At 33.5% G+C, this 13,311-nt stretch overlaps 1 protein-coding gene across 1 annotated transcript in view; it reads right to left on the bottom strand.

The window, feature by feature from the left end:
* The window catches only part of LOC131855269 (uncharacterized), a 54,048-nt gene that overhangs the window by 24,489 nt on the left and 16,248 nt on the right, over nt 1–13,311 (bottom strand). The window contains exon 2 of the mRNA XM_059206514.1: nt 3,294–3,371. Within this exon, the coding sequence (XP_059062497.1) occupies nt 3,294–3,363 (70 nt within the window). The 5' untranslated portion in view covers nt 3,364–3,371. The remainder of the gene's footprint in view (nt 1–3,293; nt 3,372–13,311) is intronic.

Genomic DNA, 13,311 nt, shown 5'->3' with positions numbered 1-13,311 from the left:
CCGCAACCACATACATATGTATGTCTAGCTTTTAACTTACCAACCTTTTTTCTGGTATCAATTTTCTTCTAAAATAATACATTATTTACTAAGATGTTTTTATAAACATGATATTAATTTTTATCTAAATTATAAGTATTCAATTTTGAACAAAATTGTTGTTTTCCTTCATTTAATTTCAACGAACGCTTTAGGAGATATCTTAGTTTTAATAAGAGAAGGACTTTACTGACTATGTCAGTCATCAACGCAGTTGTTACTAAAATGTATAGAACTGTTTAAACGTTAAACACTAGTATTACTATAAATTGGTTAAGATGTCTTATTTAGACCCACAAAAAAGGCGATCGAATTTAGAACTTCCCATTTTGAAGTTGGTTGGAAATGACCATGTGGGCAATTTCTAAGGATGCGTCTGCGCACCGACCCGAAGGTCATCGACCCCGGTCGTGCACCCAGCCGGACACTAAAACCTGCTAACAGTATTGGTAGATTGCTTTAAAAATTACGAGACAGGCGATTGTTTTTACAGTATTACCAGAGGATCAGAGGTTAACTTTGTACCAGTGTTTCCCAATCTTTTGTGCCGTGCCACACATTAGCCTTTCAAAAATTCTTATGCTCCCCCCTCCCCCTCCAAAATAACATACGTAATATTTAATTGATGAATGTTCACTTAACAAATTTAAATGAGATGATTTAGGAAGTAATTATTAGGAAATTGTTAAAGAAACACAATAAGCAAAATAATCAAATACTGAAATTAAACGAGCGAAGATACGCATTGCCATAATTCCTTTTATTTCATTTATTGTATTAGAACAATATTTTATAAATATACAGCCCCTTCATTAAAGAACCCGTTAGGGCTACACAATTCCAAATAAATTTAGTAAAGATTTTTCTATTTTTATTTACTATTTCAATTTAGAGATAAAACAGTTATTTAAAATTTGCTTTTTTCATTTAATTTGGCACCGAAATCTAGTATTGCATTGAAATGGCCCGGAGCGAACTCGTGTCGAGTCCATTTTCAAATTGCCCACTTGAAAATCAAAATCCCCTGTGGGACGTGGGCCCCGCGTTGGGAATCACTGCTTTATACAAAGTAGTCTGTGACGGTACCATTAATTCATCTATTGCTGCCTTTAGAGGCCTGCTTTGTAAGATCATATATAGAGATAAGGTATTAAGCACCGAGGAGCAGGACAATGTCGCTTATACAGACTAGGAGTAATCTGACATTGAGGGTGACATAGCTGGAGTCGAGTTAAAATGCTATACCACCTAGGGCAAACCAAATCCAAATATCTTAGTCTATTACAGACTCTTATGATATGTCAAAATCTTTATTCATGTAGGTCTATTACAGACTCTTGTGATATGTCGAAATCTACGGTCAGTTCGGAGCGTATACTGAGTATACTGAGTAAGAACTGACAAGAACCTTAGCTTTTATTCCTTTCAAATGAGCTGATACATGTTTACAAAAAAACAGATTTTAAATTCAATTTAGGGAGCATAGAGTGACAACCAACATATACTACTGCATTTTGTCAAAAGCAAATAGTGTAATCAGTAGCCATAACCCGAACAGACATGGCCCCTGTTGAAGTTGGTTATGTTTATGAAGGTCATATTTATTATTTTATTGTTTACTTATTATGATATTACAATAGTCTCAAATTATATTCGTCTAGATTATTATATTTTTCTAAAATAAAAGTGTGTATTATACTTCAGCTACCTGCCAAAAAAAGTCCCGTCAAAATCGGTCCAGCCATTTCAGATATTAGCCGGAACAAACAGACATACAGATAGCCAGACAAAAATTATGTTATTTTGGTGTGTATATACATAACATTTTTTACGTATGCATGTAGTAAAAAACGGTTATTTCAATATTACAAACAGACACTCCAATTTTATTTATATGTATAGATCTGATTGATGATAGAATGGTAATGGTAGGATGATAGTCTTAATAAATCGATCTTACAAATTGATATTTATTATGTTTAGACAATAACATTAACTAACTACTTAGCTATTGTTCATTGCGTGCTTGCAACATTTGAATAGTATAATTAGATACCTAATTGTTTTGTAACAACTATTTAGAACACGTTGAGGTTTACTCTACTATTATTAATGCAAGCATATATAAGAGTATATAAATGGACTGGAGATTATAAAACAATGGAGGCATATCGTTAAGTTCTTAGAAATGAAGGCTTTTTCTGATGAATTAAAATAAATTGCACCAATTTATGTTGTTATTTCTGAGGATTTAACGATATGTCTCCATAGTTTTATAATTTCACAGCTATATCTCATCTTACCGACTGAATTACAGAATAAGAGACTTAATATATATGTGATCCATAATGGCAACACATGTGTGGTATCATGGGCATCACGTGATATCGTGGTGTTCGTGACGTTACCAATTACCACCAGTAGAGCCGTTAGTTTGTTTGTCATTCCAATTACATAAAAATATAATAAATAAATAAACGAAAAACATACAAACAAAACAATATACTTGGCGGTAGTAATTGTACACAAGCAGGCGACTTTGTACAAAGTTTAGCTAGGTTAATATTAATAATAGTAGAAACATTTATATTAAGCTGACTGTACCACCATGCCAATAATGGTTGTAAGGTCATTCACATGTCGAAAACTACTAAAACATGTTCGCTAAGTTTGGGTGTGACTCACTGATTTCCAGTGTGACTAAAATTAACAATAACATATACCTAAACACATTTAAAACTATTAACCGTCCGGCCACTGTCCCTTAAATAAACACCTGTACACAATAGGTGCACACTGTCAGTAGACAGTCCCCTTTGTCGGGGCTGCTTTGAAGCCGAAGAAACGGCCGCTCATGTAATTACGAACGAACGAACGTAGTCTCGGACAGTACGGTTTCAGAGGATCTTCTTCCCACATACATTTACATTGTAGAATTAACTACCTGCCGAGGTTTTCTTAGCAGACTATAGCATGAAATTTTTCGAGAAAAGTAAGGTAAGGTTAAGTCTAAGGTTTGTTGAGAATCGGCAACGCGTATGTGACAACCTTGGTGTTTCAGGCGTCCATAGGTATCCGTTGGGCCGGATCAGATCCGTTGGTACCATCAGATGGGCCGTACATTTGTTGGCTAACATCGTAGTATAAAAAAAAAATTTGTGTACCACTGCACTTCCTAAGGTCAGCTGGAGCTCTCGCGTACACTTTGTAGATTGTAGAATTAACTACTACTAATAAAAAAATGAGGTACTTACCATGTGTGTGAGGTAATTGTTTAGAACGCGCGGTCGCTACTAGCGCCACCAACAACAACACGCTCCACATCTTTCAGTCTGAAACAACAACACAATACTACAGTCAGACAAACAGACAATTTTTTTTTCGGACTACTCGATAGGGGGCGAGTGTAGATGGCACTCCACACCCGCGAAGGACTTATGGAGCGGCTGAAGGCCAAATCCTGTCTGACGGATATGACTTTAGTCTGAGGGTACCGTTATGAGTTCAATCCTCGGCTCAAGCCGTCGTAATTGTGATCCCTATTTGATAAATAAATAAATAACAAAAACCCTGGACAATTAACACAGCGCCATCTAGTCCTACGGCAAACAGAACCTGTGTTATGGGTACTAGACAATTGACAGAAATACTTAGATTTTTTTATAAATACATACATAGTATTCATACAAAACACCCAGACCGATACAAACAAATATACTCATGAATGCAAATGTTTGCAGCGTGCGAGAAGTCAAACTCACCACCGTCGGAAGTAAAGCGGTGTGCTAGACCGCTAGACCACCGAGGGTCATAAATAGACCCTTATTAAAAATTTCAATGACATTATGATGACACTTTAGTTCTCAGGAGTGTCATATGTAAGAGTGGTATCACAGGTCTCACTTGATGGTATGACGTCTGCAGTCTGTTCATATATTAAAACCATTGCGATCAATTCATGTTTACGGCTAACTGCTTTTGTTCTCATACCGAAGTTTCATATTTATATCGGCCATTTGACAACCCTAGTTGCAAGGCGTAACCGTGCGGCCTTTCACCAGATCGTAATCAGTATGTGTAACAATACTATGACATTTTAGGGCTTAGACCTTGTTTGGTAAATGACAGTTATCATGGTCGTAATGAAATTATAATCAAATCAAATCACTATATCCTTATTCATGTAGGTCTACTACAGGCTCTTACGATAATGTCAAATCTACCGCCAGTTTGGAGTGCTTTAGAGCTAAGAAGAATTAACAAGAAACTTATCTCTTATTCTTTTCAAGTTTAAAATAAAAAATTTATTTTTAAATTTAATTAGGGATATATTTTCGCAGCAATCTTTTTTATCTGTCTGTCAGTTTGTTCTTGCTAATTTTATTCAAGTAAATTAAATTACTTTTCGTTGTAGTTTTATAGTATTTGTATATAGGTAAAAGAAATAAAGAATAGGTATACGGAGAAAATATATATTTTGGATAGACTACTGACATAACAGAATGAAGTAACAAAACAAGAATGTACAATAAAAGGAACCAAATAAATTTAAATACAAATCTAAATATGTATATATAACTCAAAGGTGACTGACGTAGTGAGTTAATCTATCAACGCACAGCCCAAACCACTGGACGGATCGGGCTGAAATTTGGTATGCAGGTAGATGTTATGACGTAGGCATCGGCTAAGAAGAAGAAGGATTTTAAATAATTCTAACCTCAAAGGAATAAAATAGGGGATGAAAGTTTATATGAAACTTTGTCAATTTTAAACCGATCAGGGTGAGACTTTGCATACATAAAGTATTTTGATATTTTGATAAATTCCACCCCTAAGAGGATAAATTAACGCTAGCGAAGCCGCGGGCAAAAGCTAGTTTAGTAATAATACAGTTACAACACTTTTATTTTAAAATTATATTTATTTTAATTTAAAACTAAGTTTCTATATAAATAGCTAGTTAAAAATATAATTTACGATAAGTATAATTTAGTTTTGTATTATCAGTACCGTTTTCGTTAACAAGGGGACCTAAGTCAAGGTCTTAAGTTTATCGGACAAGAGTTGACCTTCTGTTGATCTGTCCTTTTTTGGAATTAAAGCGCCTCGAAGCCACCTACGCAGACCTCAATTTGGTATAACTGTTTTTATCACTAGAAGCAAAAGAACATAAACGTAGGTTTGAGGAAAAATTAAAATGAAGTAATTATTTAAAATGTTCTGTTAATTTTTGACTTACTCATTCAGTATCACTCACACAGACACCTTTCTTAGCATTTCACTTATAATAAAAAAATATACGTCAGCACTACAGATATGACGTTTTATTTTTTCATGGATGATAATGGTATGGTGCACTCGCCCGCGCGGTATACGCTAGCGGGGCACCAGTGGAAGATGATAAGATGAGCATGAGATCAGGACAGTTAGCCCATCGTGGCAAATTCACGACGAATTTATGACGATAGTTTCCAGAGGGAACCGCGTGGAGGTCAACCTGACATGGTCCATTGCTAGTAATGGATTAATTACTCCACATTACTAATAATTCCTTTCTCCCCGGACATGTCGTTGTCATGTGTGGTCAGGTCGACCTCCAAGCAATTACCACTGGAAACCGTCGTGATAAGTTCTTGATAAATTTGTCACGTTGCACTAACTGATCTGACCTCATGCTCATCTTATTATCCCCCACTAGTGCCCCGCCAGCGTAAACCGTTAGGTGCACCATTCCATTCATCATTGCTTTGCCTATATCCTCTTCTTACACTGATCCCTATCAGCCGTCATATCTGAGCTTACTCTTCTTTTATACATCTTCTTCACACAATCCATCCATCTTTTTTTCGGTCGTCCTCTGCCACGATCATGTTAAATACTTGGTTTTTGATCCTCCGGTCAGCTCTATGTATTTCATTTCTCTATTTGAGTATTTAATTGATGTAGTAGTAATTGGTAGTTTGTACTCAGACATTGCAACGTAAAAATGTATAGTAAGAACAAAGTTGTTTAAAAGAGCAACACGCAAGTTACTTGCTCATTCTTCTTGTGATGAGACAGCTTTCCGAATTACCGGTAAATTGAATAAAAATGTGATGACTATTCAAAAGTGCTTCAATGTAAATTTATTTGAATAAATGATTTTCTATTCTATTCTATTCTCCGTATAACAGGTCCATAACAAGTCAATCTGGCTGCACTATTTCTTTATTATCAAATAAAAAAATCTGTTCCCGACAGTACGCATATTGTATATTGTAGTTTGTACAAATCTGTACACAAAGTATTGTAATAGGATGTAGTCACAAGTGTCTACCTGCTGTACAGTGTTGCAATGTTTAAACTGATCAAATACATATATCCACACATGGCCATATGTGACCTAGTTAGACTCAATTTGGACTTGTTATATGTCAGCGTAGTCCAACATTAGCACAAATAACATATTCGTTAGTAGTATATAGTTTATTACTATTTCATTATACCTATGTCCTACCAAACCGTCCTATTTTATCGTGTCGAAACATTATCAAACCTCAGAGGGATGACGAGGATTGGGTGTGGGATTCTTACCCACTAAAAATACCACACGGTGGACCAATGAGCGCCATTGCCGGAGTTGCGAGGTCATGTTAGCCTCCGGCGGCGTTGGCCCACCCTGTAGATGATATAGGGCAGGCCCCACCCTACCGTCCCAACCAGTTACATCAGTTGAGAAGAACAGATATGAAACTCTACTGAAACATGCGTTTGTTATTCTAAGTTCTCATTTACTTTTATTATTATAGATAACCTAAATCTTCTGAATAAACATATAACTAGTACGCAATAATTTTAAAACGGTTCAATCGTTGCGATAGAAAGGAACTAGTCAAAATATTGTATAATTAATTATATACAATTAACACTCACAAACGGGAGTGCTAACTGTTACTTTGTACAGATTTAGTAGTTACGATCCGACGATACGACACGATACTATCGTTATAATCGTATATGCGACAATAGTTACAAATGATTAGTCTTACAAATAGTCGGCACGTCGTCCCTGAGTTTTTTTATAGTCATTCAAATAATTTTGTCAAAATTAAATTAGTGATATATCGTTGAGTCCTTTTCTCTTTAGATATTTACTGTAACTACTTGATAGAAACTGACAGATGACTCCAATAGTTAAATTGTACATATTTTAATATTTGTATATTTGCATATTAAGTCTCCTATTTTTTGTCTGTGTCGCGTTTGTTGAATATTTACCGAATAAGTAATATTATTCTTAACTTGTTTTATTTTTATTTGTATTATAGTTATTGTAAACAGATATTAAATATCGACTGAGCTATGAATTTTGCAAAAAAATTTCTGCGTGTGTCGTTACTTCTATCTCACTTATTTGAGCTGCCAAATAGCTTATTTTGCGAAATTTGTTGCGGTTGTCGATTGGAAAGATGTGTTTAGATTGTAGGGTGAGTAAGATAAGGTATAGAGATTACAGGTTAAGAGTCATGACACCTTAATCCCTCGAAATGGAAAATTCAATAAAAAAACGACAAATATTAGCCATATCATTTCTCTTTTTTTTCTGTTTTTGGTCCGATTAAAAAGAAAAGATGTACTTCATCGGATCGTATCGGTCGTGTTGTGTAAAGGCACTAAGATGAAAAACGAAAGTGTCAGTTACGCAGCCTCCGGGGAAATGATACGGCTGCGGTATTGCATACAGATACAGACGTATTGCAAAACTGTTCAGCTACGAGTGAAATGGGAACGATTATGTTGGTTTGCTATTTGCCACCTGTATGTTTCACCCCACTGCTAATAGAAGGAGATTGATGTAAGATATATAAATTTAAATATGTGTAGGGATACGTATATGCGAGGAAGAGACTTGTTATTGATGGGCGATTGATGTAAGATATATAAGTTTAAATACATATATATTTTCGATGAAAAATGAATAACAATCCTCGTTAGTAATGGGGTTTACTAACTCCATTGCTAGCAACGTAACCATGCCAGATAGACGTCGACGCGGTTTCCCGTGGAAAGAGTGGTAATTAATTCCTGGTGATTTTATCATGATGAGTTAACTAACCCGTCCTCATTTTCATCCTGTTATCCTCCTCCGGTGCCTCGCCACAGTCTACTGTTAGCTTAAGTACGATACCATTATTATCCTTTATAAAAAAAAATATATCACATACATGTATATAAATTTATATATATCATATTATATTTTTTTAAGCTTTTAAATTTTAGGTTCTTAGTTGTACAATTAGGTTATGTAAATAATAAATAAAATAAAATTAATACAATGTAAGTTCACTAATATTACAAATGCGAAAGTAATTCTGTCTGTCAATTTATATAATATATTGATATAAAGTATATAACTTGTATCTAAACCTTCAAAAATATATAAATCAGAAATAATATTTTTTAAATTTATAAAATTAATTTACTAAAGTAAAGTAAAGTAACTAAGAGTTTTTATTTATTATATATATATTATATATAATAACCCTCATTGATTGTGATGACACAATTCTCGGTTACAAATGATATATGTATTTAAAATGATATTGTGTCATATTACGAATTGTATGTACAGATGTCTTGTGAACTGAATAAGATTGTGTGAAACACTTGTTCATACATATTGAGTCATAATAAGCCTACATTGTTCAGAAAAAAATGAGTACAATTTCTATTCACACTTAGTATTGGTAATAAAAAATGTGTTACTATTAACAATATAAATCATAACACAGTTTGAATAATAGTAATTTTGTATATTGTAGTTACTAAGGAACTCAATGTTGGAACATCATTTCTCCACCATTTAACGACCTCGGTGGTTTAGGACACCGCTTCACGTCCGGTGGTCGCGGATTCGATTCCTCGCACGATACAAACATTTATATTCATGCGTATGATTGATTGTATCGGTATTGTATTTTATATATATATTAAGTACATATACAAAAAAAAACTATACATATAAGTATTTACTCGAATGTCAGTTTCTAGACAGACATACCACAATCTCAGCTTAGCTTGGGACTAGATGATGCTGTGTGAATAGTCCATAGTTATTATTATTATTTACACTATATATGATGCCTTTTATTCAAACTATTCTACATAATGCTGTTGGTTGTAACTAGACTTTGTATTTACAACGATCCTAAATTGGCATTTGATGGCGCCGAGTTATTGTCCATGGTTATTATTATCTTAAATACTAAATGCTACAAATTAGGTACAAAATCTAGGGGTTGTTCAGGTGTTCAAAATCTCTAGATCTAGGGAAAAAAACTCTTTGTTGTGAATTACAAGAAATCATAGTTTTGCGTTTTGGCGGCAATAATCAATTTGTAATGACCATAGACATTAAAAACAAAGGTCGCACAAGTGGAGTGAGCCGAATGACACGGTGAAAGCCAATTATCTACTGAATTACTCAATTCTTATTTATGTTCGTAATCAATTCAAGGAATTGGAGTCTCTGTGGTATAGCGGTAGCTAGGTAGCATATCGCTTGTTTTCGTTTCGGGTTTCGGGTTCGATTCCTCGCATGACTAATTTTTTATCCGTGGGTAAGATTATATAGATCTGAGTGCTTTCTATGCATATTACCTATTTATGTATTTATAAAAAATGTGATTAAGTGTTTCTATCAGTTGTCTAGTACCCACAATACAAGCACTACTAAGCAGAGCTGTTTAGTTGGGCTTTGTATGATTATACAACCGCCCCAGCTTCGCACGGCGGTACATATATTAAACATATAAACCTTTCTCTTGAATCACTCTATCTATTGCTAAAAACTGCATTAAAATCCGCTGTCTATTTTAAAAGATCTAGCGTAAGCGTAAAGCGTACAGACAGCGGAAGTGACTTAATTTTATACTATGTAAAGATAAACTTTAAGTTAAGTTCTATTATAATGTTAGTGCGGAAATAATATTTTTAAGATTAGTTTTTTGCTAATTAACAAATCGTGAATTCAATAATCACATCCTGTGATGCCACTGGGAAAACCATATAATACAAAATAAAATTTAATGATGTTTTTTGAATGATAAAATAAATTGCTTTGATGTCTTCGTACCCGGAAATATGAGTATATTCAAGGTTCGTCAAGCACAACATCAGCAGGTATGCTCGGTCGGCTTCTTAAATTATAGACTCATATACTAATAGTTTCAAATGAACGGTTCCATATACTAGTTACTAATCAAATCAAATCAAAAAACATTTATTCAGTACATTTTAGCCTCTTATGAACGTCAAGTTTTTTATACGTACAATTAGTAAATAAGTTTACCCGTCATCATGGCGGTTGAAACAGTACAGAAATATCGAGAACACAATAAAAATAAAACGTGGTAAGATCCCGTCATTTACCAATTATACGTATAAATAATGACCGCGCCAAATTTAAAACAGTCAAGTTTTTTGTATTCTTTTTTTATCTACCGGCCAGTTATACAGATTCAATTGGAAAGAACTGGCAAGAAACTTAACCGATTTTCTTTTTAAGTCTGTTTATTTATATAGGTATCTATATGTAATATTATATTATCTGTGGTATCTATGTCTAACATTAAATGAAAATTCCGTGCATGAACAACTAGTGCCATGCACGTTTGTTATTTAAGTAATCGTTTAGTGTGTAATATTATTTGCTCAATAAATATGATTTAACAGATGTTAGGTTATATATAAAATTTATTGCATCGGAGTGTTGTTGGTAGCTTGCCTATAATTTTTTTTATTTTATATTAATAATAATAACGCAGGACCACTCAAACAGAGCCATCTACTACCAAGCTAAGCTTGTATTAGGGGTATTAGACAACTAATATAACTACTCAAATGTTTTTTGCAAATACATCCATACGTAATCAAGAGCATGCTGCTTGGAGGCTAAAATAGTTGAGACTGAGGTACCTTACCTTATTAACCTATTTAAAATATCTTACGACACCTTACCGAAAAACATCAAATTATGACTTGTGATTGTAATTTAACATCTACGCCTTATGTAATAAGATTTATGTTGTGACCATACATCAAGAGTCGTCCTTCATTGGGTAATATTACTGGTTATTTATCGACACACTTTCTTGTGTCTTCGGATGTATATGGGTTTTTAGGTTACGAGATGCATAATTTCAGATTTTGATTTAAACTTATATGATATCGTTGTCGCTGATTATTATGGTCGTTCAATGGTCGAATTGGACCATAATAAATCTAAATTATGGTTGTTTCACATTCAATAACACTATATACATATTTATTTATTTAAAAGAGGAACACACAAGTTTCTTGCTTATTCTTCTTGTGATAAATCTGCATTCCGAATAAGCGGTAGAATAAAAAAACTTGACTATTCAAAAGTGCTTATATTAAGTTTATTTGAATAAAGATTATTTCTATTTCTATTAATCTATCCTCAATTTGACTTATGCGTGTTTATGTTAAATACATGGTAGTGTATGTAATGTAAATAACATTATTGATTTAATGTATTTTTATGCATAATTTAAAAAAATAACATTCTGTACTCTTTCTCTATATAAATTATAAGTGTACGAAACGTTCATACTTAATTACTTCGTAAAAAGGGGTACAATGTTTTTGTTTCACGCGTTACAATTTAGATACTTCACAGATAAATGTTATAATAGAATAGCAGAGAGAATGGACTCAGCAACCTCTTAAAGACAACCTGTGTGATCGAAGCTTTGAGTATAGAAAAGGTAGATGACGCTCTATAAAAATAAATAGATATTACATCAATACAAAATACATATACTAAAGGTATACATATTATATAAATTAAATGTAATACACGTACGTACATAAATAAAGTAAACCCGTATACGGTCCATGCCATTCTTTGTTCCCGTCAGTCTGTCTGTCAATTTCAAACTGGTTTTAACTAGTTTTTGGGAATGTATACGATCAAATAAGAATAGTGCCTATGGCCAACAGGTCCGGTTATGACACAACTACGTAGAGCAAACAATCGGACCACTCACTCTGTGTAGTCGGTTAAAGAGAGGTAATGTTATGTAGAAATGTATTATCTGATAGGAAGATATTGTACAATATTGTCATGAATAACCCATTACTATATATCATAGTTAAAATAAATGGATGTAAAGAATTAGAGGGAAAGATGAAGTAAGAAATGAAGTTGTACTAATAACGTTAGGACACTTGATACAGTATGATTAATTTGTGAAAGTTATTATTGAGGGAGAAATAGAAGGAAAGAGGGGGAGAGGAAAACCAAAGCACAGTTACATCAAGGAAATTAAAGACAGAATTGGAGTCGTGACGTCGTGGATGTTGGTACAACATTTAAAGAGTATTATGGAAGATCGAGGAAGGTGCCAAGAGCTCCGCCGACAAGCGTTGCTCTTAAATTATGAATGAATGAATGAAATAAAATATGATTTGCTGGCAGCTTGTCCACTATTCTTTTTATAAATATTTGTATTATCTTCATACCTATTTTTTGATATGTCACTTTTAAATCATGTATGAGCCCTATTAGGAAATAATGTATATTTCCTAATACACATACAATTATTACAGTTTTTTTATTAAATAGTTGTGTTCCCACTTGAGACAAATTGGTCCTTCGAGCCGGATTTGAACCAGCGGATAAGATAGCGCTTATGTTTAACAGGTCCGGTTACGACACAACTTACAGCAAACAACCGGAGCAATGTCGCTATACAATAATGGAAACACGACGGTATACTCACTCTGTGTAGTCGGTTAAAATGAGGTAATGTTCTCCCTCTGGAGAAAGTCTTCCCAACAGATTAAATAGCTCTCTAGGTATTTAATCTGATGGGAAGACTTTGTACAATATCGTAATTTTTTTCACCTTTTACTATATATTATTAAATAAAATATATAATTGTTAAATAAATAAATCTATACAAATAAATAAAATTTGAGTGTTTGCAATTTCAAATTAACAGCTTTATACTAAATCCATATGAAAGTATATACGACAAATGCATCATTAAATTAATTAAAAAAGAAATTGTCTGTCTGTTTGTTCTTGCTAATCTCTGAAATGGCTGTATTTTAACGGGACATTCACTCGCAGACAATTTCGTCACATTTTGCCCGAATTTAAAACATTTTCATTGATGCTTCACTCATAGTGGCTGTAATGTGATGTTATAAGATATGTATATAGCCTTGTCTGATTCATTAATAATTTAAGAGCCGCAA

The sequence above is a fragment of the Achroia grisella genome, unplaced genomic scaffold (assembly GCF_030625045.1).
Source record: "Achroia grisella isolate CSIRO2021 unplaced genomic scaffold, CSIRO_AGI_Agris_v1 utg1360, whole genome shotgun sequence".
In the NCBI taxonomy this organism is placed as follows: domain Eukaryota; kingdom Metazoa; phylum Arthropoda; class Insecta; order Lepidoptera; family Pyralidae; genus Achroia; species Achroia grisella.
The sequence above is the reverse complement of the archived record's forward strand: the minus strand, read 5'-3'. Positions and strand labels throughout refer to the sequence as shown.